Source organism: Lycorma delicatula, chromosome 2 (genome assembly GCF_047948215.1).
Source record: "Lycorma delicatula isolate Av1 chromosome 2, ASM4794821v1, whole genome shotgun sequence".
Classification (NCBI taxonomy): domain Eukaryota; kingdom Metazoa; phylum Arthropoda; class Insecta; order Hemiptera; family Fulgoridae; genus Lycorma; species Lycorma delicatula.
The window spans coordinates 144,299,463-144,326,035 of record NC_134456.1 but is presented as its reverse complement, the minus strand read 5'-3'; the positions used below and the strand labels follow the sequence as shown (position 1 = coordinate 144,326,035).

Genomic DNA, 26,573 nt, shown 5'->3' with positions numbered 1-26,573 from the left:
TCTGTATATATAAATTTATTTAATAAATAAATCTAAAGTATAAATATAATCAACCAAACTTAACCTACGCTCGCTTTGCTAGCGAGCGAAAGTTATGTTTGGTGGGTCTTATAATAAATATATATATTTATTTATTTTGTTATAGGATATTTATAGTAGCAGTCTATAACCCGTGAGACTCAGTTTTGCCTTATAGAAATCAAAAGAGTTATCTAAAAATATGTTTTTTAGATGTTTTTCTACGGATTTTTATATTATTTTTTTTATCACACGAATTGAAGTCATAGCTATATCAACTTTTTTAATTTATACGCATAAAAAAATTTTATATATATATATATTTTTAACAGATATTCATTAAACAACCACTCTTAACAAAATGTTCCTGGAATCATCTTTCGTCTTTTCACTTAATAACTAGTAGATGGTTTCAATTGAACCTGTTTAACTTAAATAATTTTTTATCGTATAATTATGTTGTTCTGCCGAATTATATAATTTTATTCCGTAGTGTTGGTGAATTAGTTAATGCGTATGAATTTTGTACTTGCGTACATGTTAATGTAAAATTCATGCGAGTTAAATTTGAAATGGAAGTTAGTTTCCAACAAGCGTTAGCGAAAACAATTTGTGTTCCTACACTACTCAGTTGATTTTGTAAGGCTGTCAAATGCCCAATTAAGAATGTGCGAAGGTAGTAGCCCTTTGTTATCTTAGCTACAGAAAGTGAAAGTTAAGTCAGAAATTTGAATTTTGGTGATTAAATTCTCGACACGTCTAGCACATGTACTCCTACCAGTACAGAAGTAGCTTATCTGTATTTTCCTTTATCAGCGTATTTGTTAGAATGTAATGCCTTCCTTTTGCTACAGTTAGTTCCTTTGTTACAGCCGGTCTTATGAAACTGTCACAAAAGTTGCTTTAGATAATAGAAACTCTCATAAGCTGTTTGTTAAGTTTAACTTAGTAAGGAACAATCAGAAAAATATAAATAAATAAATTCGGTGCAAACAAAATCTATCAAGTCTATTTTATAATTATTATAACAGTTCTTTTAAAAATTGATTAAATTAATAAAATCCTTGGGGAAAGTAAAAATAAGATATTCAAGTTTCGTAATTAGCGATTTCCGTAATAATTATCCGAAATAAAATTCTTTTTAGGTAATTAATTGTTACCCTTTCCGAATTTTCCCCCAATTTTTTTTTTGTAACGATGTATACTTGTAATATTGTGCAATATCATAATTCATTAAAAATGCATGTATTATAATGATTACATAAATTTATTTTGGAGTAACGAGAGTTTAATTAAAAATTCATATAATATATTTTTAAGTGTAACATTTATTACAAATCATAATGACAATTTTATAAACTTTTATAAACACAATACTTATTTTACTTAACGATAATTGTACTACAGGATGAAGCTCACTAATTCGTTGAAGTATCAAATTCAACAAATCTTGCTCACCTTCCGTCGGTTACGCCATAGAAATTCTCATAAATAAGAATGGAATAAACTTTATCAGCCATCATTAAAGACTGCATCATTGTTGTGTACTTAAAGTTAATTAGACGAGGTTAGCGAGCGTAGATTATATTTGGTTCGGTTATTTTGATATGCGTACGATTCGTCATATATTATTAAAAAATAAATAAATAGAAAAATTTTTGGGAGGAAATTCCGAAGAGTACCAATTAATTTACCCTTCTTTCCTTACAGAATTTGTTAAGGTTTTGGGAAAATATGTTGTTCTTTATGCTAATCACTCTAGAACGACTAAGTTTCATGAAACAAAAAAAAAATGATTCATCTCAACTGCATTGCCAATACTACAAGAGGATTAGAAAATATCTCGTATATGTAGCGAACAAAATACGCATTTTCTTTAAATTATTTGAAAGAATAATAATGAGTGTTTATTTCAGGGATCGGTAAGAAAAGTTGAAAAATTGGTTATTATTTAACAAACCAATAAATCTTTAAAAAAATTGAAAAAGTAATTTTAAATGAAATATTCAGATCAGTCAGTGAAAATAATTCAACAGATATTACAGAAAAGATTAAAACTCATGTATCATACAAATAAAATTAATACAAATTCAAATAATTACTGATTTTGCAAAATTAAAAATAATTGAGTATTCTTGAATAAGTTATGGAAAATCTTAGCTTAAATCCTATAAATGACACTGATTTGTTAAAAATGACACTCAATTTGAAAACAATAAAAAATCTTATAAAAATATACTGGAATTTCTTATAATCACTTCTGGTCGAAAGGATACCGGCATTAAAAATCATAGGCTTTGTTCTTTCACTTATTTTTACAGAAAATAATTTATTTTCTCTTCTGACAGATGGGTTTTAAATTGTCGATGTTAGAATTATTACAATATTGGATTCTCTTTAATCATACTTCTTAAAAACAAAAAAAATATTGAGTCAGGAATAAATTCCACTCAATAACTTACCACATAAATATTCTGGGTTAGCAAACCTTTTGAATAAACCAATATTAAAAAAAAAATAAATACTTTTTAATAACTTTAGGTGCTCTGCACTAATCTTTTTCGCACAACTAAATGTATCTACTGTGTATTGTCTGAAAACAATGAATAGGTGTTGAATGTCTATAATTGAGTTGAAGGAGAGAAAGTCAAATCCAGCAATTAACTCTTCTACATTCCGTTTTATTTTGGCTGGCATCCTTAAGGCGGCTGCAGATAAATGAAAATTAATTTTTAATAGCGTGTGAAAAAATGCTATGCCCGACCGGTACTCGTAACCATAACATCCAGATGAAAGGCAGAGATGCTGTCACTGACTCGGAGATCAGCACTATAGTTAGTAAAAGCCAATTTACAGATAAGATCAAATTACTGGAAAAATGTTTTGGCAAAGCTTCTTAACGCAGGCACACCCTTCAGGATGGGGTGGCAACTGAGAAAAAAACTAGCGTCACGAAAAAGCGTCAAGCGCTAGTTGATAATACAGTTCCCTAGCTGCAAATCCAAGCGGTTCTCAAAGTTGGAGCCGAAGTGGGAAACTAGAGGTTATACTCGGCTTCCGAACGGACCAGACCTGAGGTCCTCTAGGGCATTTATTCTCGCTGGTAGCACTCCAATCACTAATTTAATTGTTATTTGTTGTCGTGACATGAACTGATTGAATTTTTATATGCTGTCGTGGCATGAAAGTTTACTGCAGTCAATTGTAATGTAGGTACGTACGGTTTAGGTGGTGATAGAATATAGAGTTAGGCGCGGGGTCTTTGATCTTCCGCGGGTAGGCTGTTAGTTTAACAGTTCCTGAGGACTACGTGGTAGAGTTAGGTTCTGATGTCTTCTTTGAAGGTAAACTTGACTAGAGCGGAATTTACCGATGTGGATGTATCTCGAGGCATCTGCATCGGTGGCATCTCACGAGGCCGGATTGATGACTGTGGAATGTGGTCAGTTTGAGGGTAAGAAGACGTCCTCCGATTAAGCCACTCATGGTTTGGAACGGTTTATGATCACGCTCATATTTGTTTTTCATTTTTACATTAATTTTTATTTTATTTTAATAATCGATACATTCTTTATATTAAACAATGTTGAAAAGGAGTAGTGTAACACGTTCTATGCTTTGTTAATTTAATTTTGTATTAATCGTGACTACTACTATTTCTAACCGACTTACTGCAAATAAAAGCGCATCATAACCTAGACATGATTGAGCTTCTGTGAAGAATCTGTATTGTTCATAATCTTTACCTAATAATGAAGCATACGAAAAAAAAAGAAGTTTATCGTTTAATGTAATGTAATCCGTTTAATGTAAATAAATATTTTCTGTAATATTTGTATTTCATTGTTAGTTCATACTTCATATTAATAATAAAAAAAAAAAAAAAAATATATATATATATATATATGTATCATCGCCTATCATGACTGCCGTGGATTGGTATCCATATAATTGCATAGAAGCAATAGAAGCACTATGTCTCCTCGGCAAAAGGTTGGGCAAACCTTTTGCCGAGGAGACTATATATATATAATTTGTGTATAATACTGTAAATACGTTATTTGCATCACTACAAGTAATAATTCATATAATATTGCGTAAGAAGCTTCGCTTAAGTGTCCACGCACCAACGCACTCGTGTTTATGAAGTTATCCTATCATTTTATACGATAAAATAATTTTACTAAAAATGTTGGTTTTATTTTTTAAATTAATTGTTTTTTTTTAATTTTGACCCTTAAGCAAAAAACAGGAAAATATCATACTACTCTTCTCCTAACATTATTTGGTAACGTGACAGTAAATTTGAATTATGTTGCAACTGTAAACATATTTCATTTCATTTTTTTTTTTATTTAATTAAAAAAGCATGCGTCATTGAAAATACTGTATGGCAGTTAATTTTAAACTCATTTTACGTAAAGTTATTATACAATATTATGAAAAATAACAGAAGAGTGAAATGTAATAATAATATTTAACCGTATTCACGAGTATTATTAAAAAAAAATAAAAAAAATAAAAAAAAAACTCTAGAGCTTGTTCTGGGAATAAGAACACAAAATAAGAAAAGAAGATTAATTTAGAATCAAATTAATTATATGTTTTATTTTCTTCAGTTTTTATTTAAATAAAAGATTTTTAATTTTTAATTATCTGTTTTAATGACTTTTATTTTGTTTATACGAGAATAGAAAACTTTATTAATTGGTTTATAAAAACGACAAAAATTATATCTTAGCAAATTAATATTAAGGTGAGAAGAGGAAAATATATATAAATAAACTAAAACATGAACTGTATAAAAATAAATATTATAAAGTATTTAATCTTTTTAAATAATACTTAGAAAATAAAAAATTAAAAAAATAAGTAATGCAATACCTGAAAAAAATAAAAAATCTTCTTTTATTTACGTGCAGTTTAGGAAAAACCAGATTACTAATTTATTTATGAAAATCATATAAATCAGTGAAAAAACACACGATGTAAATTTTGTTTTATTTTTACTTGTATTTCTGTATTTACTATCAACATAAAAACGTTAGTATTAAGTTTAAGAATATTAGACATTCTATTCTTGCTGTTATTAAGGGTATTAACACGAATAAACTATATTTATTTTTTGAATAACCTAACCATGTTTTTTTTTTTATTTGAATAATATTAAAATTACGTATCTCACTTGATAAAGATGAAGTTAAATAATTTAATAAAATAATTTTTTTCCAGCTCAAGAAAAATCAAACTTTTACTTCCTTGTACGAAGTAATGGAAATGTGATCGCTAAAAATTTCGATTTTCAGATTTCCACAGAAATATTCATTCTTAGCATCCCTGAATCCATTTTGACTAGTTTTGGCGAGCGTCTGTAAGTACGTACAGCCGTATGTATATACGTATATCTCGTATAACTCAAAAACGATTTGCCGTAGGATGTTGAAATTTTGGATTTGTAACATCTGCTTGTGTACCTCCACTTTTGATTGCAATCGACTAAACCAAAAGTGTCCAAAAAGCCCCAAAAACCAAAAAATTGGATTTAGGATATTTTCTTAACTGCAGTAATAAGACCTCATTGAGAACTTTTCAACAATCTATCATAAGTGGTACTTATTTTTATTGGTTCCAGAGTTATAGCCAAATATAATTTTAATTACTGAGATATTGGGAACTTGCTAGGGGAAGGCACATCGATTTGAATCAGACTTCATCTACTTTTTTTATTTATTTATTTTTCTTTTAATTTATTTATTAATAATTATTAACGTCTGATGGCAAAACATTTTTACAGTAAATAATAATTCAGTAATAACAATAAAAAAAAAAATTGAAAAAATATCAAAAGTTATCAATGATAAAATAAAATTTTAGGTACTTTTCATTAAAAAAAAAAAAAAAAAAAAAAAAAAAATGTATATATGTAATTTAATACGCGAACAAAGAAATCATGTGGTGTCGACATCAGATTTTTTTGCAGTAGTGAGTTGTGCAAACACGGTATGTATTTCACTACAGGTTACATAATGCACGTATTTTAAGTTATGAAAAAAGAAAAGATTATCATATTTTGAATTTCAGTGAATTCTAGAAATGAAATATTTAAAAGAAGCAATCGGTGTAAAGATTATATTTTATTATAAACTTTAACAAAAATTATTTTATAATAAATGTTTGTAATTCTTTACGAAATAAAAAACTTTCTCTCTCTTCTTAACATTCATATTTAAAAGTTACTCTTACTAATGCAAGACATAAATTTCCCACAGATTTCTTACTCCATTTTTTTTTTAACCTTCTTAAAAATGTTTTATTAGACTAGTAAACTAAATGAACTTTTTATATTTCACTTTTCGTACGATTAAGTCAAAACAAAATTACAAATTATATTCTCATTAATAGAATATTCTCAGAAATAATATTGTTTATTTCACAGTCAGATCTTGAGATGAATACACGCATGTTATTCCTAGTTCTTAATATCAATCCTATTTCAAGGTTTTGAATGATGATATTTAACAATACATACAGTTCAATCAATGGAAAATCACTTCGTTCCTTCCTTCTTTAGTAAGCCTATCTTGGGTGTTTTGTTTTCCCTCAGACTGGCTATGCCATTTTTTGAGGGTAACTAGTGTCTCATGTCTACTCGTTTACTATCATTAAAGTTATGGACCACACCATAAGTACATGTTCTTAGCATTTATCCAGTATTTATTTTATTTTTTCTCTAGCATTATAGCTCTAGAGCAATGCTGCAAGAAGGATAGTAATCAGTCAAAAAATGAAGCGTTGATTGTTATTCATTTCTCGACATTTCATGACCCAGAAACCCCCAAAACACAAAAAAAAGTAGAGCAATGTTCGTACGTACATACGTACGTATGTAAGTGTATTGGCGTGTTTGAAGCTTATTAACTTTTGACTGAGTAAACCGATTTTGATAACATTTTATACAGAGACTCGTGAATATAGAAAGATTCATATAATTTTGAAATCAATATCTCCAGGTGGTGGGGATATTTTTCGGGGACAATTTTCTCAAAATTTTGCCAATGTAATCCGACTTTTAATTAAGCTCAATACATTCGTGCATACTTATCTCACCATTTTTTTTTAATTGTTTCCCAAAATTCCATCTTCAACAAAAATAAAATTCCTTTATTTATTGCACATTTTTTAAACATATTTTTTTAAATATCTTCCTAGGCATACTAGTAGTACAAGTGATCCAAAAAAAACTTTGGGGGCAACATTGTGGTGGGGTAGCTGGTCAAATATTAAAATGTTTATTTTTTTTATTTTTCAAAATATTTTGTTCATTTAAAAATTTCTATTATTAGAAATTTAAATAACAAAGTTTAGTAATAATATTATAATAAAATTTCATCATAATTCACCCACCACCCCCAAAAAATAAATCTTAGGTAACTTTTTATTGATTGTGTATTTTTCAGCGGAATTTTATTTAGTTTCTTCCATTTAACATAATAAATGGAGAAATATCAAACAATTTTCATGGAAGGTGATTTTGGAGTTGAGGGTGCAAAAAAGATAATAAAAAAATACCTTTTTTAAAATTTTAATAAACTTTTAAACGTCACTGTTAAACTAAACGCACTAAAATGTAAAAAATAATTTTAGGACGGTATCTCAGAATGGATTTGACAACAAGTTTTGATGGGGATGTGTAAGATTATGTGAAAGTTACAGCTTCAAATTAAAAATTTGGTATATTTTCTAATTTTTTCTTTTGCGTGATGAATGGCCTAAAGAGTGGGATGCAAACACGCATAAGAAAAATTGGCAAAAACATCGAATTTTTTATTTGAAGAAATGACTTTTCACATAATCTTACATAGCACCATCAAAGCTTGTTATCAAATTCATTCTGAGATACAGTCCTAAAATTATTTTTTGCATTTTAGTGCGTTTAATTTAAGAGTGGTGCTTTACATTTTCTTTACATATTTTTTATTTATTTATGTGATTGTTTTTCTTCATAAAATAATGAATTATAACCAAAAAGTAAGCACCGTAATGTACCGATAACTAGCGGAAAATCCCGATTAGTTTATAAATTGATATTAATCAATTTATAGAGTTGAATTTCTAATTTAACTCTCGTTATATCAGTTTTCATCATTTAAAAAAAAATACTTTTATACAAGAGATAATCAATTTTGGTCACCTAACCATTCCGAGACGCCGCCCGCCCGGAGGGCCTAGCTGCGGAGGTGTGCCGTAGGCACGCCCTGCAGCTAGTATAATTATAAAAAATAAACTTGCTATTAAATATCTTCAAGTGAAATTTTTTAAATACGAGCATGTATATATATATATATATATATATATATTTATAAATCTGTCATTAAAAATATTTATTCAGTAGTTATAAATAAAAATTCTAATCATTTTTGGTTATAGCTATACGGTTTAGTTATTACCGCAAAGCTGCATGACAAAAAAGAAAGAAAGTTTGAGATCAGTACTTAATACAATGAACTTAAATCAATAATGATGCAAAAATAAAAATAAATATTTTTAAATATATTTTCAATTATTTTGTCGATTTTTAGCGTGGATCTTTTAAAAATGTTTACATTTCTAGCAACGTTTTCTAGCCGTAAGATAACTATCAGCGGCCTTTCATCCAGAAGTCCCGGGTTCGAATCCCGGTCAGGAATGGCATTTTCACACGCTACAAAAATGTTAATTCATCACATCCTCTGAAATAACACCTAACGATGGTCCCGGAGGTTACTTATTTAACAGTTTTTATTATTTCTTAATATTAGGAATAAAATGAAAGATAATTAAAATTAGTTATTTTCGTACATCTGAACCCCAAAGTTTTATTCTATTACTTATTACTGTATCACTTTCTAGCTAAATTTTAGTAAAGATTTTCTATCTCTTAAGTTTATACAAAAGAGGGCGAGCTGCAGTCAATTACATTTATTAATTAATATATATTGTTAATAATTATACATTACCAGTAGCCATTATATTTTGTCAGCGATTAAAGGTTTTAAAAATTTAATCTTTTTTGTGCTGATTGGCTAGAAGAACATTAGATCTAAATCTTATTGATAATTAAAAGATGTAAGTCAAATTTAGTAGTTTACTAATTTGCTTACTAAGATACTAATCTACTGTTCTCCAAAGTGGAATTTTTGAATCACTTAACTATATAAAAGAGTACATGTATGAAACAGTAGAGAATATTATACAGAATAGATATGTTAAAGAAAGTTTCTTAATCTTGTGTATCGTCTCTTCATGAATATTATACAGAACACGAGGGATTTCATATCATCATGGAGTATTTTAGTTAGAGACAACAAAAGACACAAATAGCCTAAGGTCTATTTTATAAAAGATAATAAGCTTTCAAATTCCCTACTCTTTTTTTTTAAGATCAAAACACGGATGCTACTTTTGCAACGTAACTTGTTAGGTGCTCGCTGAAAGTCGTTTTACCTGTCATTATTAATTTATAATTTTAATTAAAGATAGTAATAATTACTATAATTACAAAGTTAAAGAACTTATAAAGATGTTTAAATTTAAAGTCCCTTATTCTGAATCATTTATTATAAGCAAAAATGTTCTTTTGAAAACAACAAAACCGGAAGGAAATTGTTCAATTTTATATTTATCTCAATTTCATATTATCTCAATAATATTTCCTTATGTTTTTATACACCGACCTGTCAGAAATTACCGGTTTCTTTAGTCTTAGTTTTCTTGTAAAAATGTGTTCAGTACAGTGTTTGTTTTAGAGAAGTTACTCTAATGTTTTCACCAAAAATAAAAGAATTTAAACACATTTTTAATTAACAAAATAATAACAATTTAACAAAATGTTATGTTTTTAATACTTATAAGTTTTCTTTAAAAGAAATTGTTTAAAAATTAATTCAGCTTTTTAATTAAATTCATCTCAATTTTTCATTTATATAAATAACAAATTATGCGTGTGGCTATTTTTCATTCAAAATATTTCGTGTCAGAATTTAATTCCTTCATATAAACAATCAAACATCTATCTACTACTATAGTTGTTTTCACTTTTTTTAAGTGATTTGGCTAACTTTTAATTCACAATTGTATTGTGAAAATAATTTTGGATAAATTATCAAATATGAAGAAATCACGAGACAATTCAGAACTTTTTGAAGACCAGGATTAGCAACTACTTCAACGTACACTCCGCAACCGAAGAATTTTTATTTTAAGCCTGATAAATAGAAGTATACTAAAATGTAGTGGTAAAATATCCCACTGAAAATAAACTAAATTTGTATTTTTGAGTTCATTAACTCGAGAAAATCAATAATTATTAAACATTTTAAAATAAAATCGTATTTATAACTTTTTTATTTCATAATTTATGTCCAGTTATAAATGCTTTCGTGAATTATACTTATATTGAAAATTATTATACTTAAGAGAAACTTTTCCTCATTATGTTGGAATTATATTTAAAATCGAAATAAATTTAATTTTATACAACTGAAGGTGAAGCCATATATATAGATATATATTTTTTTTCCAATTGTAATTAAACGCTCATTAATTATAACAGATTAATTTTTTTGAAATTACTGTAGCAACAATGTCTCGCTTATTTTCATGTGAAGGTTCTTTAAAACCGATACTGTACTTTAACAACTTAAGTTCGGCAAGAGGCAAAGTACTGTTGATGGCTATAGAAAATAAGGTGGCTCTTAATAAACTTCTTTGAGGTACATAGACGGAACCAGGTGTTAGCATCTTATTTTAACCGCTTTAAGGAACAGCCAAATCATTCGCCTTTTGACGCAGTTCTTGGAAATACTTATTTTCGAAGAATGAGGACCGTCCACGTTATGCTGCACCTGTAGGTATTCGTACCCGGCGTTTACTGCACCTTATGAATGTTGACGCACCTTCTATTTTTCCTATTTATCCGTGTTCATATCCTCCGTGGACAATCAACCTTATAAATTTTTGTTTGACCTCACGAAAAACAATAAAGAATCACCACCAACTATTTTCTTTCACCATATTCTCACCAAGACAAACCCAGAAGTAGTGAGTGGTATACACAGATGGATCGAAACAGAACGATACCGTTGGATGCGCATCTATTGTTAATGACCGAACCTATACGTTTGGTCTACCTGTTATTACAAGTATCTTTACTGCTGAACCATACGCTATAAATAAGGTTTGAATATCATTAATCCCAAGTACTGTCACATCATTATTTGTAGTGACGCGTGTAGTGCTCTCCAAGCCTTAGAAAAGTTTTATTCCAGGCATCCTATCGAAATCTAGAATGCAATCGCCGTGTTGAACCATCGCAACGCACGAGTGAGTTTCTGTTGGATCCCTAGCTAAGTGGGGATTCCGGGTAATGAACGTGCAGATTCCGCTGCTTAAGACGCATGTAGTCAACCATATTTCAGTACCCGTGTTACTACATCCGATTTTATTAATTATGTGAAACTCACTCTTCGTACAAGTGGCAAGATGACTGGACGGCTGCAGCAGATAAAAAACTCCGGCACATTAAACGTTCTGTGTTGCCATGAGACTACTCATACAGGGAAATTCGTCGTGAGGAAGTGGTCCTGTGCCGATTGGAGAGAGGACATACAAGAGCTGCTTACGGGTATCTGTTGTCAGCAGTATACTCACCAGTATGCATACGATGCAACTGCCGCTTAACTGTGCGCCACATTTTTGTGGAATGCATACGTTATGCGGCCTTGGGTCGTAAATTTAAATTGCCCAGGAATTCGTCAAATCCTGGGCATTAATAAAGAAGTTTTGGACCAGGAGTTTTTTTTTCTCTGGAGTGCTAATATTTTACTAATTTTTGATAAGTGTTTTAGATTTTTTTTACAGTAGTTGTATGTTTTTGTATCTAACATTTTAGTTTAAGTTTTTTATTTTATCTCTGTTTTTAATATTTTAGTTTATTTTTAAATTTTCTTTTTTATTTTTTATTTTGTTTAAAATTTTTTTACTCTGTTACATTTTATATTTATATTTTGTTTTCCGGGCGATGATGACATACAAATGTTTTTCACCAAAAAAAGAGACAAAGTATAACTGATTTTTTTCCTTCATTAGAAAACTTAATAACCAATTATTTACACAATAAATAATACAAATAATCATTTTATCTAAGGGTGAAACGGTATACGATCTGTAGACTTTGTAAGATTTAATTTAAGAACATAGGCAATGATTTTTTTTTGTGTGATTTAGGTTTTAAATACTTCTGGAAGTAATTGTTATAAACTTATTGACATATTTAGAATACAAAATACAATAAAATAAAATAGATTATTTTAAATTAGTTACAACAAATAAACAAAAAAGTAAAATCATACGCACTTTCTTACAGCAGTAATCTAATTCTTCTATTTTTGCATTTTAAAAAAGTATGAATGCTAGTTTTCTTGTATTGTAATGGATGAAAATTCGTATGTAATAATCTAAAGATCAGTAAATAATTTTATTTTGTTTTCATAAAATATGTATCACTTTCTCCACAGATAATACAAATACTTTTTTTATTGAACAAATTATTTCAATATAACTTATAATATATGACTAAAGTATATTGAATTCCGTTTACAATGCTATACATTTTTATAAGAGGTTAGTTATAATTTATTATGTATTTAATAATTACAAGAGATTTATTTAAAAATGAAATACTCTGTAAAGGGGATCCCGTGGGTCCTGTCTAGACGGGACCCGCTTTACAGAGAGTGAGAGTAGTAGTGAAAAATAAAAATTAAACCAATTTATAAAAACGATCAGTGTATTGCAATTTCTTCAGAACAACAGTTTGGTCAGTATATGATCCACAAATATTTTAATAGTTTTTAGATTTCCCGTCGCAGCTTCTCTCGCAAAATGCATAATCAGAATTAAAAGAATAAATTATCACAATGTTATCAAAATTCGTAAGAGTGATTCAATAGCGGTACAGTAAATCGGTAAAAATGTAAAAAAAAACAATTTATGTTTTTTTACCCTTTAGAAAATTTTAATTCAAAAAACCTGAGAATGGTTATTATATATTTGCATGAAGAGTATTTACAAGCCTAAATCGAATAAATATTTCGCCTAGTATAGTCAAAAATGTAAAAATTTGCAATTATTGTTCAAAGCCTTTTATCTTTCTTCAGCTCTGTCAATATCGAATTAAAAAAATTGTAGAAATAGCTTTTTAGACGTTCACATGAAGATTACACTCACCAAAAGTCAACTTTATATTTTCATTTCTTTTTCAGAATATTAAAAAATACGTATTTTATTCCATTTTAACCTTTTAAACATGGAATTTCAAAAAATCCTTCTTAATGTGCACTTATACCGTAACAAGAACGGATATAATGATCATTAATTTATCTTCAGTTGTTTTTGGGCTGGGCGTATTAATTACTTAACAACATGTTGTTTAATATATATATATACTATATTCATAATATGTACTATATTAATAATTATAGACGATTTTATATATTATTACAGTCATATATTTTGTTATGCTTAGTGGTGATATCTTTATTAATAATTATAAGATAATTTGTGAAAATAAATAAAATATACAGGTGATTGATTTTATGGATGTATTATAGCAGGCTGTTTTGTCTGACAAACAGTGTTTTATTTTAATAAAGCCGCACATGATACATCGAACATAATAAACAAAATGTAGAGTGTTTGGTAAATTATGAAAGGTGAAATTTTCTATAAATATGAAGCAAATTACATGTGCCTTATTCTCCTTAAATTAAAGGGTAATTTAAATACATACTCGTTAACGAGTAGGTGGTCTTACATCAAAGACAAGAACGCTATTTTCATGTCAGCTGAAACGACATAGTTTAAAATACTTCACTTCAAATTGCAAAGCACAGCATTTCTTTACCCGTACGAAATTGTTCTTCATTTTACTATTATTATTGCAAGATTTATTAACATCAATAATTATCGTCTTTGATCATAAGAGAATCTTCGCTTTTACTATGATTGAAGGTTAATAACGTGGAAACATCTATAATAATAGATAATTGAAATCGTGTTTACAGATATTGAATTACAAGATGTTTATTAATTTATTTTGTTTATCATTTTAACTATTCATTAACTGAAGGATGGTTTTATCTTCCGTAAAAAATTAAAAATCTAAATTCGACTATCAAAAAAGCATGCAAGCCCAAATCGAGTAAATATCTCGTCTAGCATAGTCTCCCCGTTTTTGTTTTGGATTAATCGATGTAAGTCACTTGTAGATCAACTAAATAGTAATTGTGTTTTTAATGTATGAAAATACGTATATAATAATTAAAAATCAGTAAATAATTTTATTTTGTTTTCATGAAATATGTATCACTTTCTCTACAGATAATACAAATATTTTCTTAATGAACAAATGATTTAAATGTAACCTAGAATATACGACAAAAATCTATAAGTATTTTTCCCAATTTAATACTTTTAATTATTAAAATGCTACAAATCGCCAAGAATTAAATTATGTTTGACTGCTAATGACTAATAGAAAAAAGTAATGGGATGACAGAGCTCAATGTTTTACCATTAATACTGTATATATGTATATGTGTGTATATATATATATATATACACCCCCCATATATATATCCATCCCCCATTGCCGCTTAGCTCGCCCTATATCCGTATATAACTTCAAATATTGGAATTAGTTTTTAGTAATTACGCGGAGGCTGTTTCTCTCAGAATTATTGATGTTCACAACTTGCTAGATAAAATAGATCAGTTTGAACGAATAACAACTTTTCAGTAAAATAAAATTTTATGAAACATGATAAAATTATTAATACCTAATTGCAGGTCGAATTTATGCCAGTTATGTGTATTGCTTATCCTGATGGAGCATCATATTTCAGTATATAAAAATCTCTCGCGAGTCACCTCCAGATTATAAAATAACAATATAATTTAGTAAACGCACATAATGACTTTCCGAAGAAGTTGATATTTACATGGATATTCAATATTTTTCAAACCATCAAAACCTAAATAAATATGTAAGTAGCCCTTTTAATTATTTATCAAACTAATTTGTTTTTACGTAGATTACCGTAATAATACAAATTGATATTTTATGGATGATGATAATTGATTTAATAAATCACATAATAACTGTCCGAATAAGTCAGTATTGACATTCATAATGATCGATATAGACAATGAGATTAAATTTAGTAAAAGAAGTTCCGGGTTATTTATTGATAGATTTTTTATTTATGATTTATGTAGCAGCGTGGTGAGATTGGTGAGCTTTGAACTACGATATAAGAAAACCACAGTTAAAACTTCGTAATTATTGGTTCAATAGTTTTCGCTTTTATCGAGAACAAATGAAAAAGACAAAAGACGTTGTCTTTATAAATTAGTGAAATATCATTTACGTATAAAGGCACTACTCATATCAAGGTTTACTTAAATCATGTGAGATGATTTTTTTTCTTTATTTATTTTTTTTTCTTTGATTAATGAACTTTTGAAAAGGAATTTTACGTTTAAGGCCAGGGGTCTATGGGCTGTGAATTACGCCGTGTACAAGTGAAACTTTTAGGCTAGATTTGGCTGCTAAAATGAGGTATCTTCACGCGCTGTATTATTACAGCGCTTAGAAGCGTTGATTTGCTGCTAGGATTGCAGAGTTGCTTGGGAATTTATGATAAATTCACGAGCAGTAATTTACCACTCTACGCATCGTGTAGGCTTCTGTAGTGTCAGATGTATAAAAGTCAAAAGTGTTTATGTGCATAAAAATTAATTGCTTAAATAATTAGTCATAGTAAATGTTTTATTTGAACGTTTTAATTTAATTATTTAATAAGTAAAATCAATAAAAAATATTTAAGTTACATTTTAATTGCCTCTCCCTAAAAATCACTATGCCTAGAAGGAAAAAAACAAACCGTAATTATGAAACTGAAAATAATTCAATTAAAAATATCCGGATTCTATACAAAAAGTCCAATTTTTTATAGAATCCGGAATTCACATCTTTAGCATACGACAAGCCCCATCATACAATTCCAGCAAAATTTTGGTCATCCCTTGCCGTAAGGGTTGGTCATATCAAAAATTGTCTCAGACGAAGGTTTACGTAATGTTTAGTGGAACAACGACCACTTTAAACCGATTAGATGCTGTGCCTATTAAGGTAAGTATGTTTTTTTTTTGTCTTCGAAACCCCATTTTTTTCACCCTCTGGGTCAATGGTTGGTGATATCAAAAGACTTTACTTAGATAGGTTTTAGGCCCTTATCCAAAGAACAGTAGGAACTTTAAATGAATTCGATATTTTATCTAATAAGAAAGTTATAACCATTATTTTGTTTTTTCGAAAAAGCCCTCCCCCCATTTCATCCCCCATGGTCCGATTTTGCCCATTAACAAACTCGACCGATATTCTGAGTCGTTATATTTTATGTATCAATTTGAAAGTGATTGGCGTAAAATTACGGCAGTTATCGTGTCCACAAGAAAGTGAAATATATATATTTTTTTTTTTGTAACTTTTGAACTGACGATGGTTTTGAAGTGAAACGCGAAGATATTTCGAAATTTTCCGGAAGTCAAATCATGGTACCGTTACAATAGGTAGCTTTCTTATGAAATCTACCTAAAAATGATGTGGTCAAGCAGTTTAACCACAACATAGAAATTAACAAAAATGTCCTTTTTTCGGATTAATTTGAACGTTCCTATATAAAGACAAAAGGAGATTTAAAAACAGGCCAACTACAGAGTATGTTGTAGATGTTACTGTTTAGATCATCATATGGTTCTTTATTAAAAGTAATAACCGTGTAGTGAAATTTGTTCCGTGTTAAATATGAACTATTTTCTACATTGAAGGTATTCAGCTTTACGCGACAATGCTGAGCTGTTAAACTTTTATGTTTTAAAGAACTTAGGGTATTAAATTTATAAACCGATACTCCGAACTAGAAGTATTATAAACCAATCCTTTGTATTATTATTCGATTTATTAATTTTCTCGTAAAGCTCTTAATAATGTTCCGGTACCATTCGGATAATGTTTTGTCATTCAAAAACAATATTTAATTGTCATTTATTACATACTTTAAAACGACTAAAATTAAATTGGATAAATCTCTTTATTTTGCCAAATTGTCAATATCAAATCTACAGTTGGAGTAGGAGTTTACAAAATTTTACCAACCAGTAAATAAATACTCACTCGTACATTTAGAATTCCTCATTCAACATACAGCTTACGTTTATTGATAACTACAGCCTACTGTGTTTATAGTTAAGCATTTTATCTCGTTAATACAGTACTATAAATTTAATGCAGATTTATTTTGAAACTGAATGTAGCTTACGTGATTTAGGTGATTTATTATAATTTAACATAGGTTTAATGTGGAAATTAAAATTTTATTTTAGCAGCTTCAAATTAGCTAAATTTGTTTCACTAAAACGCGTATTACATTATAATAACTTTACGTTGATTATTTGAAAATCTATTTTAAAGTCCTTGGGTCTACATTGATTAGTTTCTAATCACCGAACTATGATGGATGAGGGTTTGTAATTTTATTATCACTAACTTATTGTTATTTATATCCAAATAATTCTGTTTTTTTCATACGGTTGAAATAGACATTTACTGGGCAGGTTTCTATTTACTACTTTTTTTTAATGTCTCTCATAAAAAAGCTATTTTCAACATTATGAGTTCCACTTCTCACCAAATGTAAATTTTACCATTAAGTATTATTTTAGTAAATAATTTTTAAAGTTCATATTTTAAAATTAAATGGAAAAAAATACTGAATAAAAATTCTTCTCTTATTTTGATAAGAATTTCACCACTGTGTTACCTTTTAATATTAATCACTCATTACAGTTTTTTTATAAGTATAAATTAAGCCATTACCATGTGAAAAATTGAATAAATTTTCTCCTGCTTTTATTCATTAAACGATGGTTAGATGTCACCTTTTTATGAGAAATGATGTACCTTTTAGGTAGATTTCATAAGAAAGCTACCTATTGTAATGGGTACCATAATTCGACTTCCGGGAAATTTCGACATATCTTCGCGTTTCACATCATGCAGACCCCAAAACCACCGTCAGGTCAAAAGTTTATATATAAATATATATATATGTATATTTATATATAAACTTATATATATATGTACACATATACACACACATTTCACTTTCTTGTCGACACGATAACTGCCGTAAATTTGCGCCAGTCACTTTCAAATTGTTCCCTAAAAATAACTTGACCCAAAATCTCAGTCGAGTTTGTTAACGGCCAAAATCGGACCAAGGGGTGGAAATGAGAAGGCTTTTTCTAAAAAACAAAATATCGCAACATCTTTCTTATTAAGTAAAATATCGAATTCGTTTAAAGTTCTTACTATTCTTTGGATAAGGGTCTAAAAAGTATTTCAGTAAAGTTCTTTGATATCACCAACCATTGGCCCAGGGTGTGGAATAAATGGAGTTTCGAAGACAAAATAAAACCATATCAAGCTTAATAGGCATAGTATCGAATCGGTTTAAAGTGGTTAGTTAGTCCTCTAAACATTATTTCAAACCTTTGTCTAAACAATTTTTGATATGATCAACCCTTACGGCAAGAATGAACAAAATTTTACTCTTATTGTAAGAAGATACAGTAGTATCTTATCTATAATAGTATCTTAGACTATCTATAATAGTTTCTTAATAGTCTAGATTTTGGTATGCTAAACATGTAAAACTTTTATTCACATACAACCATTGTCGTATTGAGTAAATTTGAAGTTTTTCGTAATTTTAAGATGGAAATCTTTTTTACCCCCTACTTCGCAACGGTGAAATCTACTTCTCCCTTCAGGCGTGCCGAACCGGATTTTTTTTACTTGTGTTGCAGTTTTAATTTTAGGTTAGTGACGTACGCATTGTTGATTTTTACTGAATAATAATTCGAAAAATGTTCTGACCTTTATATATATATATATATATATATATATATATATTGTGTGTGTGTGTGTGTGTGTGTGTGCGTGCGTGCGCGCGTGTGTGTGTGTGTGTGTGTGTGTGTGTGTGTGTGTGTGTGTGTGTGTGTGTGTGTGTGTGTGTGTGTGTGTGTGTGTGTGTGTGTGTGTGTGTGTGTGTGTGTGTGTGTGTGTGTGTGTGTGTGTGTGTGTGTGTGTGTGTGTGTGTGTGTGTGTGTGTGTGTGTGTGTGTGTGTGTGTGTGTGTGTGTGTGTGTGTGTGTGTGTGTGTAACTGATATCCATTTAGTTTTCACCAGTTATCAATGAATTAACCTACCTTTAAGTTTTATAAAATCACATAATTAGAAAAGAGTGTTGTTAAACAATGAACGAATATTTAGTAAATCGAGTAACTATGTCATGCTGCTTTACAAAAATGTTTACGCTAAAATACAATTTTTGTAAAAACATAATTATCCGTAATTTATGTGAGTAATGTTGGCAGTATAGTTATGATAGACTGTTCAATCTTTATTTTGATATTTATTAAGCTAGGCTTAATCTAATTCCTGAATATTCCTAAACCGTTAAAGATATATAGAAATACGATCCCACGACTTTATTAAACGAAATCTGTTAAAGTATATTTTCGTTACATATTTTATAAATATATATAATTTTTTTTTCGAAATCTTACCTTTCTCTGACTGCCTCATGCTAAAGAGTAATTGAGATAACTTTATGTACGAATGCCGTTGGTGAACTGCCTCTGCGGAAACTATTTAGCATAATTTAAATATTTTTAATGTTCGTAATTATGACGTTACAAAAATCATATGATTTTTGTAAAATCTATTAAACTGGTTACTAAAATTGATGTTCGTCTATATTCTATATAATTTTCTTGCTAAGCGGAGATAGTTTATACAACCCTTGTGTCACGGGTATCGTGAGGTATAAAATTATATTATTTTAAACTATCCCTTTAGTCTCTTAATGGATGTATCACGTGCAAACTGTCAGCTAAAAATAATTAATATCAATACTAATAACAATCAAAATTTTTTTCGATCAAATTAATTAATTTTTATTTTACAGTCCGTACTTCATACGGGTCTTTTATTATTCTAAAGGATAGCAATGCTATTTTTAGACTCATAAAAAAAGCTGAACATGTATTTGCATTTATAATTTACAGTCTACAGTATTCATGAGACCGTGTTGAAAATTAAAGTCGTTAAAATAAATAGTAATACCAATTAATATCTTTTAAATGTGTTTACAAGTGCTGTACATAAATAAAAATTTGTAGAAAGAATAAATAAAAAGGAAAATGTGGTAACTATTTGTTATCATAGTTTTAAATCTCAAAACTTGATTAAAGTAAACATCGCAATGCTTTATAGTAAATTTAATCTTTTTACACGGTTAATAAAATATATTAGTTTCTCTGCATGAGTTACTTTACACTATATGAAAATATTTGAGGAAAGCAGTCCTGCTTAAATTTGATTAAAAGTTATTCTTTTTAAAAACGTTTTTATTTTTCACGAACGACTTCAACAATGTTATTTATTCATCGATTGTGCTCATAAAAGGACTTTACGATTATAAAACTGAAAACAAGCTGTTTAAGAGTCAATTCCTAAAAACTTAAAATTTGGATTCATGTGGCTTACACCTACAATATTATATTAATGTTTGATAAAATTTTTATAGCATGCACATTTATAATCTTAAATAATAATTATATATAATGATAACACTTTTAATTTCTTACACTGGAAAGTGTCTAATATTTTAGTTTTAATTTTATAGCATGTTTTATTTTATTTAAACATTTTTTTTTAGTTTATATTTATTACCAGACTGTTTTAAATTTTATTGAAAAACATTTATTCTTTTAGTAATGTTTTTAATTAAATATTAACAAAAAAACAAACGAAGTACGTTAATTGTAATTAATTAAAAGTAAATAACAAGGTTTCTAAAAAATTATTTTAAATTACCTTGCAATATAAGATCAGGTTGATGTATACTCAACCTGAGTAATATTTTACGAGCTTAAATTATAATCTTATTTTGAAGACTGATAGGACTGTATTTCTAATACAGTCCTTTCTTGGTATTATTACACTCGTTCAAATGCGCTTAAGTTTACGAATGAATACGTTAAAGCTGTCTTAGTATATAAACAATAAAGCTATGCTGCAATTCAATACTAATCGAGTAGAGAGTTTGTGCGAGCGTACGCATATGTTCAACCAGATACCAAACAAACATACGCTTAGTAAACCTCTTTAGGTTTGCCAATCCCCATAAGAACTGCTCTTAAACAAAATATTTAAGTGAAGTTGATGGGCAGTTGTAAATTTTCATATTACCGAATAATTTAGTGTTGTAATAGACCCGTTAAATATGAAAATACCATTTAAAAAAATACATCTTGAAAATACACTGAATGTTCTTAATTATGCTATATATAATTAAAAAATTATTGTTTTTACTGTCGCTTAGCATCGCTTTTAATTGCGTTTCGTTTTAATTTGTGTTTCAGAGTTGCTGCATCGAGTAGTACTATTGAGCGGTTCAGGCTTAAGCCCGTGGGCACTTCAAAGAGAACCGCTTGCAGTGAAACGTAAAGTGGCGGAACAAACTGGCTGCCACGGTGACCTGGTGGAGGACGATCTAGCACCATGTCTCCGTACTAAACCACTCGCCGACCTGCTCAAAGTGCGCGTTGACCCCCCGCGTTTTTTACCGGGTTTCGCGCCGTTTGTCGACGGGGCAGTATTGTCGGGTAATATCGGTGGTAGCCCGGCGCTAGCAGATTTAACCGGTGATAAACACGGCCCCGGTTTCGAATTAGCAGACTTTCCAGATAGAGACCTGCTGTTTGGACTTACCACAACGGAATCGTATCTAGATTTGAGTGCACAGGATCTTGAGTTCGGTTTTAATGAAACAAGAAGGGATCGCATATTGCGCACTTACGTCCGTAACGCTTATTATTTCCATTTAAACGAAATATTTTCTACTTTAAAAAATGAATATACGGACTGGGAACGACCTTCGGGTAACCCGTTAAGTGTGCGTGACGCTACGCTTGAAGTTCTGAGTGATGGACATACAGCTGCACCGCTAATCCGCGTTGGATTTTTGCACACTGTCCGCGGTGGACGAACTTATTTTCTTCACTTCCATCACCAATCCGGCGAGCGCGACTACCCACAGGTCAAACATTTTCATTTTAATTTGTATGAATGTTAATCCCTAATAATATTTTATTCAATTTGTAATTCACAGACATACATATAAAAACGAGCGTTTATGTGTGTATAAACGTTGTGTACGTGTATATGTTGTGTGTGTATGCTCAGTCTATAATTCGTATATATTCAGTCTATATTTGTATATTATACTAAATTTGTATAATATAATAAATGAGGCCTCTCAATAACTTAAGACGTTTTTTAATATTAAATATACTTCACAAAATTCTGAAAGAATGTTATTATTAAAAATTTTCACCTTGTTAAAAAAATCTTATAATGAAGAATTCAGTATTAAAGTACGTTAAATATTTGTAACTATTAGGTAGAAAAGTACTTTTTTTTTATTAAAAATTGAATTTCTGTTATTTTGTAATTTATTTTGTATTTGAAGTGGATTTGGAGAAAGGAATATGTTGCATAGAATTCGATTTTATGTTTGCATTTTTGATAGAAAAGATGTTTTGATAACGTTTTCATTCCCTTTGGGATTCTAGAGGTGATCTCTTTCCTTTGAAAAGATTATTTCCTTGAGCAAAAAATGTAACTTAATATTTCATTTTTCAGAATATTTTTATTCTATTGTGTAACTTTATTTTGTAATTATTATGCTCATATTTTGATATAATCATTTAATAATTAATCTTTTTATCTTTTATATATTAAGTTTGTTAAAGCTTATGAGAAATGCATTTCATGATGCTTTTATTTTTATTAAAAAAAAAAAAAAAAAAATAGACTAGGAAATCTTTTAATAAATTGAACTTTTTTAAATTAATTATTTTTCAAATACTCATACTAAACAGGCACTAAGTAAATATTTTTATTATTTATTTTATTTTTATTAATTTAGCGTTTGACCTTATTTAATTATATATATTAAAACGTAAAATATTTTATATTACTTGACTGATTTGTAATCGTGTAGAAGATTGATCTCCGGATAACTATTCCAGCTGTGTGGAATCTGATGTAACACAACTGCGTTCCATCATCTTATATTGAGGAAACTTAAAGCTTTTTACATTTTTGGATTTTCAGACAAAAATTTATTATTGATTTTAACCCGTCAAAATAATGCAGGCAAGGAAATAATATCAAAGAGCCATAATGTTATAACTGGCCAACCGGTCCTCAAACTGGCAATGTGAACGTTATTTCTTTTCTTTACGGGAAGGCAAGCGTTTACTTTCTACGGCGACTAGATAAAAACATGTAGTACATGCTCTTTTGCTTATTACAATGAATTATTGAATAAGTTAGTATTTTGTACTTAAGTATAAAATATTTAACTTAATATTTATACTTAAGTATTAAGTATTTTATACATATAAAAATTAATTATTATAGATGATTTTATAAAAACTTGCGTAAGGTGAAATTCGTTTGGTTATTTTAGTTAATGGTAAGATATAAGTTAAAGTAACCGAACTTCAGTAACTTAACCAATGTTGACTTAGTGATCAGTAAAGTAGTGTACAACAGAATAAGATATAATCTATATATAAGAATTATATTTTGTTTTTAAATTGTAACATCTCAAACTCCACGGTTACGTTCTCTAGCAAACATTACTCTTATTTACATTTCGGCAATAAGCATATAATTAGCTAGTAATTAATTCTATAATAATTATTTAAGATTTTATTTTATTTCTTTATTTACTACCGAAATATTATTAACGGAAAGGAATACTTATTCAGACCGAACAAAAGTTTGGGTTATTTTATATTACTACCATAAAATCTTTAAGATTACATGTTAAAATCGTCAATATCAAAAATATTTAAATGGTTTACTTCATCTTAAATGGTTTTACTGCATTAAAATATTAACTTTAGAATAATTTAACCAAGATACTTGCAGTTTTATAAAAATGGTGTTAGAAATGATTAAATAAAATAATTAGAAAATTAACCTCTAAAATATTTTATGAAAATTTAGAACAGTATAGCCAAATTACAACGGAAAAAATAAGGTAATTTAAAAAAATCAAGAAATATGGTTTGATGCCAAATCAATAAATAGATATTAATAATCGGTGAGTTTAATAAACTTTTTAAAAACTGTTTTGTTATTCTACCGTGTTCTGTTATTTTCACATAAAAAGGAAAAGTTCTTCACTTTTGTTCATTGTTCCTTAATTTATTGATTTTATTTCTCAATTTATTTCTGCCTTTGCCGAATGTTTTAATTAATATATAGCTTGTCATAATTTATTGAAACTTGTTCATTAAAATAGTTAAATACACTAAAATAAATAAATATACATCGGTATCTTTAATGCTGGACATATATTATAATTTACTGAACCGTGTTATGAGCACTTAAATATCAGAAAGATTTTATTTCATATTTGTATTTATAATAGTGGAAGTTTTTTGTATTTTTTTACCATTCCATCTAATAGAGGTATAAAATATTTTTATTACTTATTTACATTTTTCACACAACATTTAAAAGTTTGTCTTATATACATTTTTTTTTATTGAGATAAAACTATTCAAATAATAGCAGTAGTCTACATGACGATAAAAAAAAATATTGGTAGATACCTATATTTTAGAAATAAAATTACGAGGAAAGAGTCTTATCTAAGTATAATCTGTCTCGGAAGTACTCAGTTGTTACAACACTGATTTTATGGTTACTGTTTGTAGAAAACTGGAGCAAAGCTGGATTAATTGTGGATAAGTGTTCTTAAGAAACTTTTACGTTATTTTATTTACTTAACGATCGTTTGTCCGTTAATTTCTTCATCAGTTCTGCGAAATAAATTTCATTTAGGTTAAAAACATTTAATATATTTTCGTTTCATAATTGGTGCAGGAATGAAGTATATATTTTTAGCCGATAGAGAATTATTGGAACAGTTCATTCGCTAATAATAAAATTTATTTAAAATATTATCTGAATTTTAAACTGTTAAAGTTAAAAGTATTATTGATCTTTATTTCAGTCCTTCAACATTAATTTTCTTACTGACAGATAAAACACATCAAATTAAAATTTTTTTAAATTGTTTATTTTTACTCCAGACAGTTTTAATTAACTCATGGTAATAGAAATTTCACACTTCCTTTGCCCTTAAACTTTCTGATATGATTATATAATAGGCAGTTTTGAACTTTCAGTTCAAAACTGAAAAAACCCCTTTCGGCACGTCGGATGGCGGACGTAGATTAACCGATGTCAAGTAGGGGATTAAAAAGATTTCCACCTTAAAATTAAGATAAACTTCAAATTTACTCAATACGACAATGGTTGCATGTGAAAAAAAGTTTCACAAGTCCATCTCACAATTCCCGAAAGAGTTTGGTCATCCCTTGCCGTAAGGGTTGCTCATATTAAAAATTGTTTTAGACAAAGGTTTTAGGTAATGTTTAGAGGACTAACGACCACTTTAAACCGATTCGATACTGTACGAAGTCTGTTCAATAAATACGTAGACTGTTTGAATTGCTCGGGTCCAGTAGGTTCCAGTCAAATCCGTTTGGTTTCGCCATTTTTGTACAGATCAGCTGATTACAACGCAGTTATTTGATTGAAATTATCATTATTGGTTGCTTAGCTACGCGATTGTTTGTGAAGTGTGTTTTTTCGTTTGGCGGATTTTAGAATGAGTGACTTGAACGAGCTAAGAGTTGATGTGAAATTTTGTGTTAAATTCGGAATATCTGCGAATGAAACTTTTTATATGCTCAAGACGGCTTACGACGACGTTGATATGAAGCATGGGACATTTTATAAGTGGCATGGACGTTTTAAAGATGGTAGTCAGTCGATTGAAGACGATAAGCGTCCTGGACGTCCTTCCACGTCAACCGACGACTCACACCTAGACAAAATCAACATCCTGGTTCGGGAAAATCGACGTCTGACCATCAGAAAGCTTGCTGAAGAGTGTGGAATATCAGTTGGATCATGTTACGAGATTTCGAGATCATTTTACGAGAGTGGTGAATGGTTTTTTCATTACGACAGCGCTCCAGCCCATTCAGCCCTCAGAACTCGTGAGTTTTTGGCCAAACACTCGATAACTGTTCTTCATCACCCACCCTACTCATCTTACCTCGCTCTTTGTGACTTCTTCTTGTTCCCCAAACTCAAAAGACCTTTTAAAGGAAAAAGATTTGAGACGATTCATGAAATTGAGGCAAATGCGACGAAGGAACTGAAGAACATCACAAAAGAAGCGTTTCTGGACTGCTTCCAAAAGTAGAAACACCAGTGGGATAAGTGTGTGCGT

General features: G+C 29.0%; 1 protein-coding gene across 1 annotated transcript in view; it reads left to right on the top strand.

The window, feature by feature from the left end:
- Positions 1–26,573, top strand: part of LOC142319294 (neuroligin-4, X-linked-like) — an 894,612-nt gene that overhangs the window by 731,109 nt on the left and 136,930 nt on the right. The window contains exon 4 of the mRNA XM_075356400.1: positions 21,610–22,286. Within this exon, the coding sequence (XP_075212515.1) occupies positions 21,610–22,286 (677 nt within the window). The remainder of the gene's footprint in view (positions 1–21,609; positions 22,287–26,573) is intronic.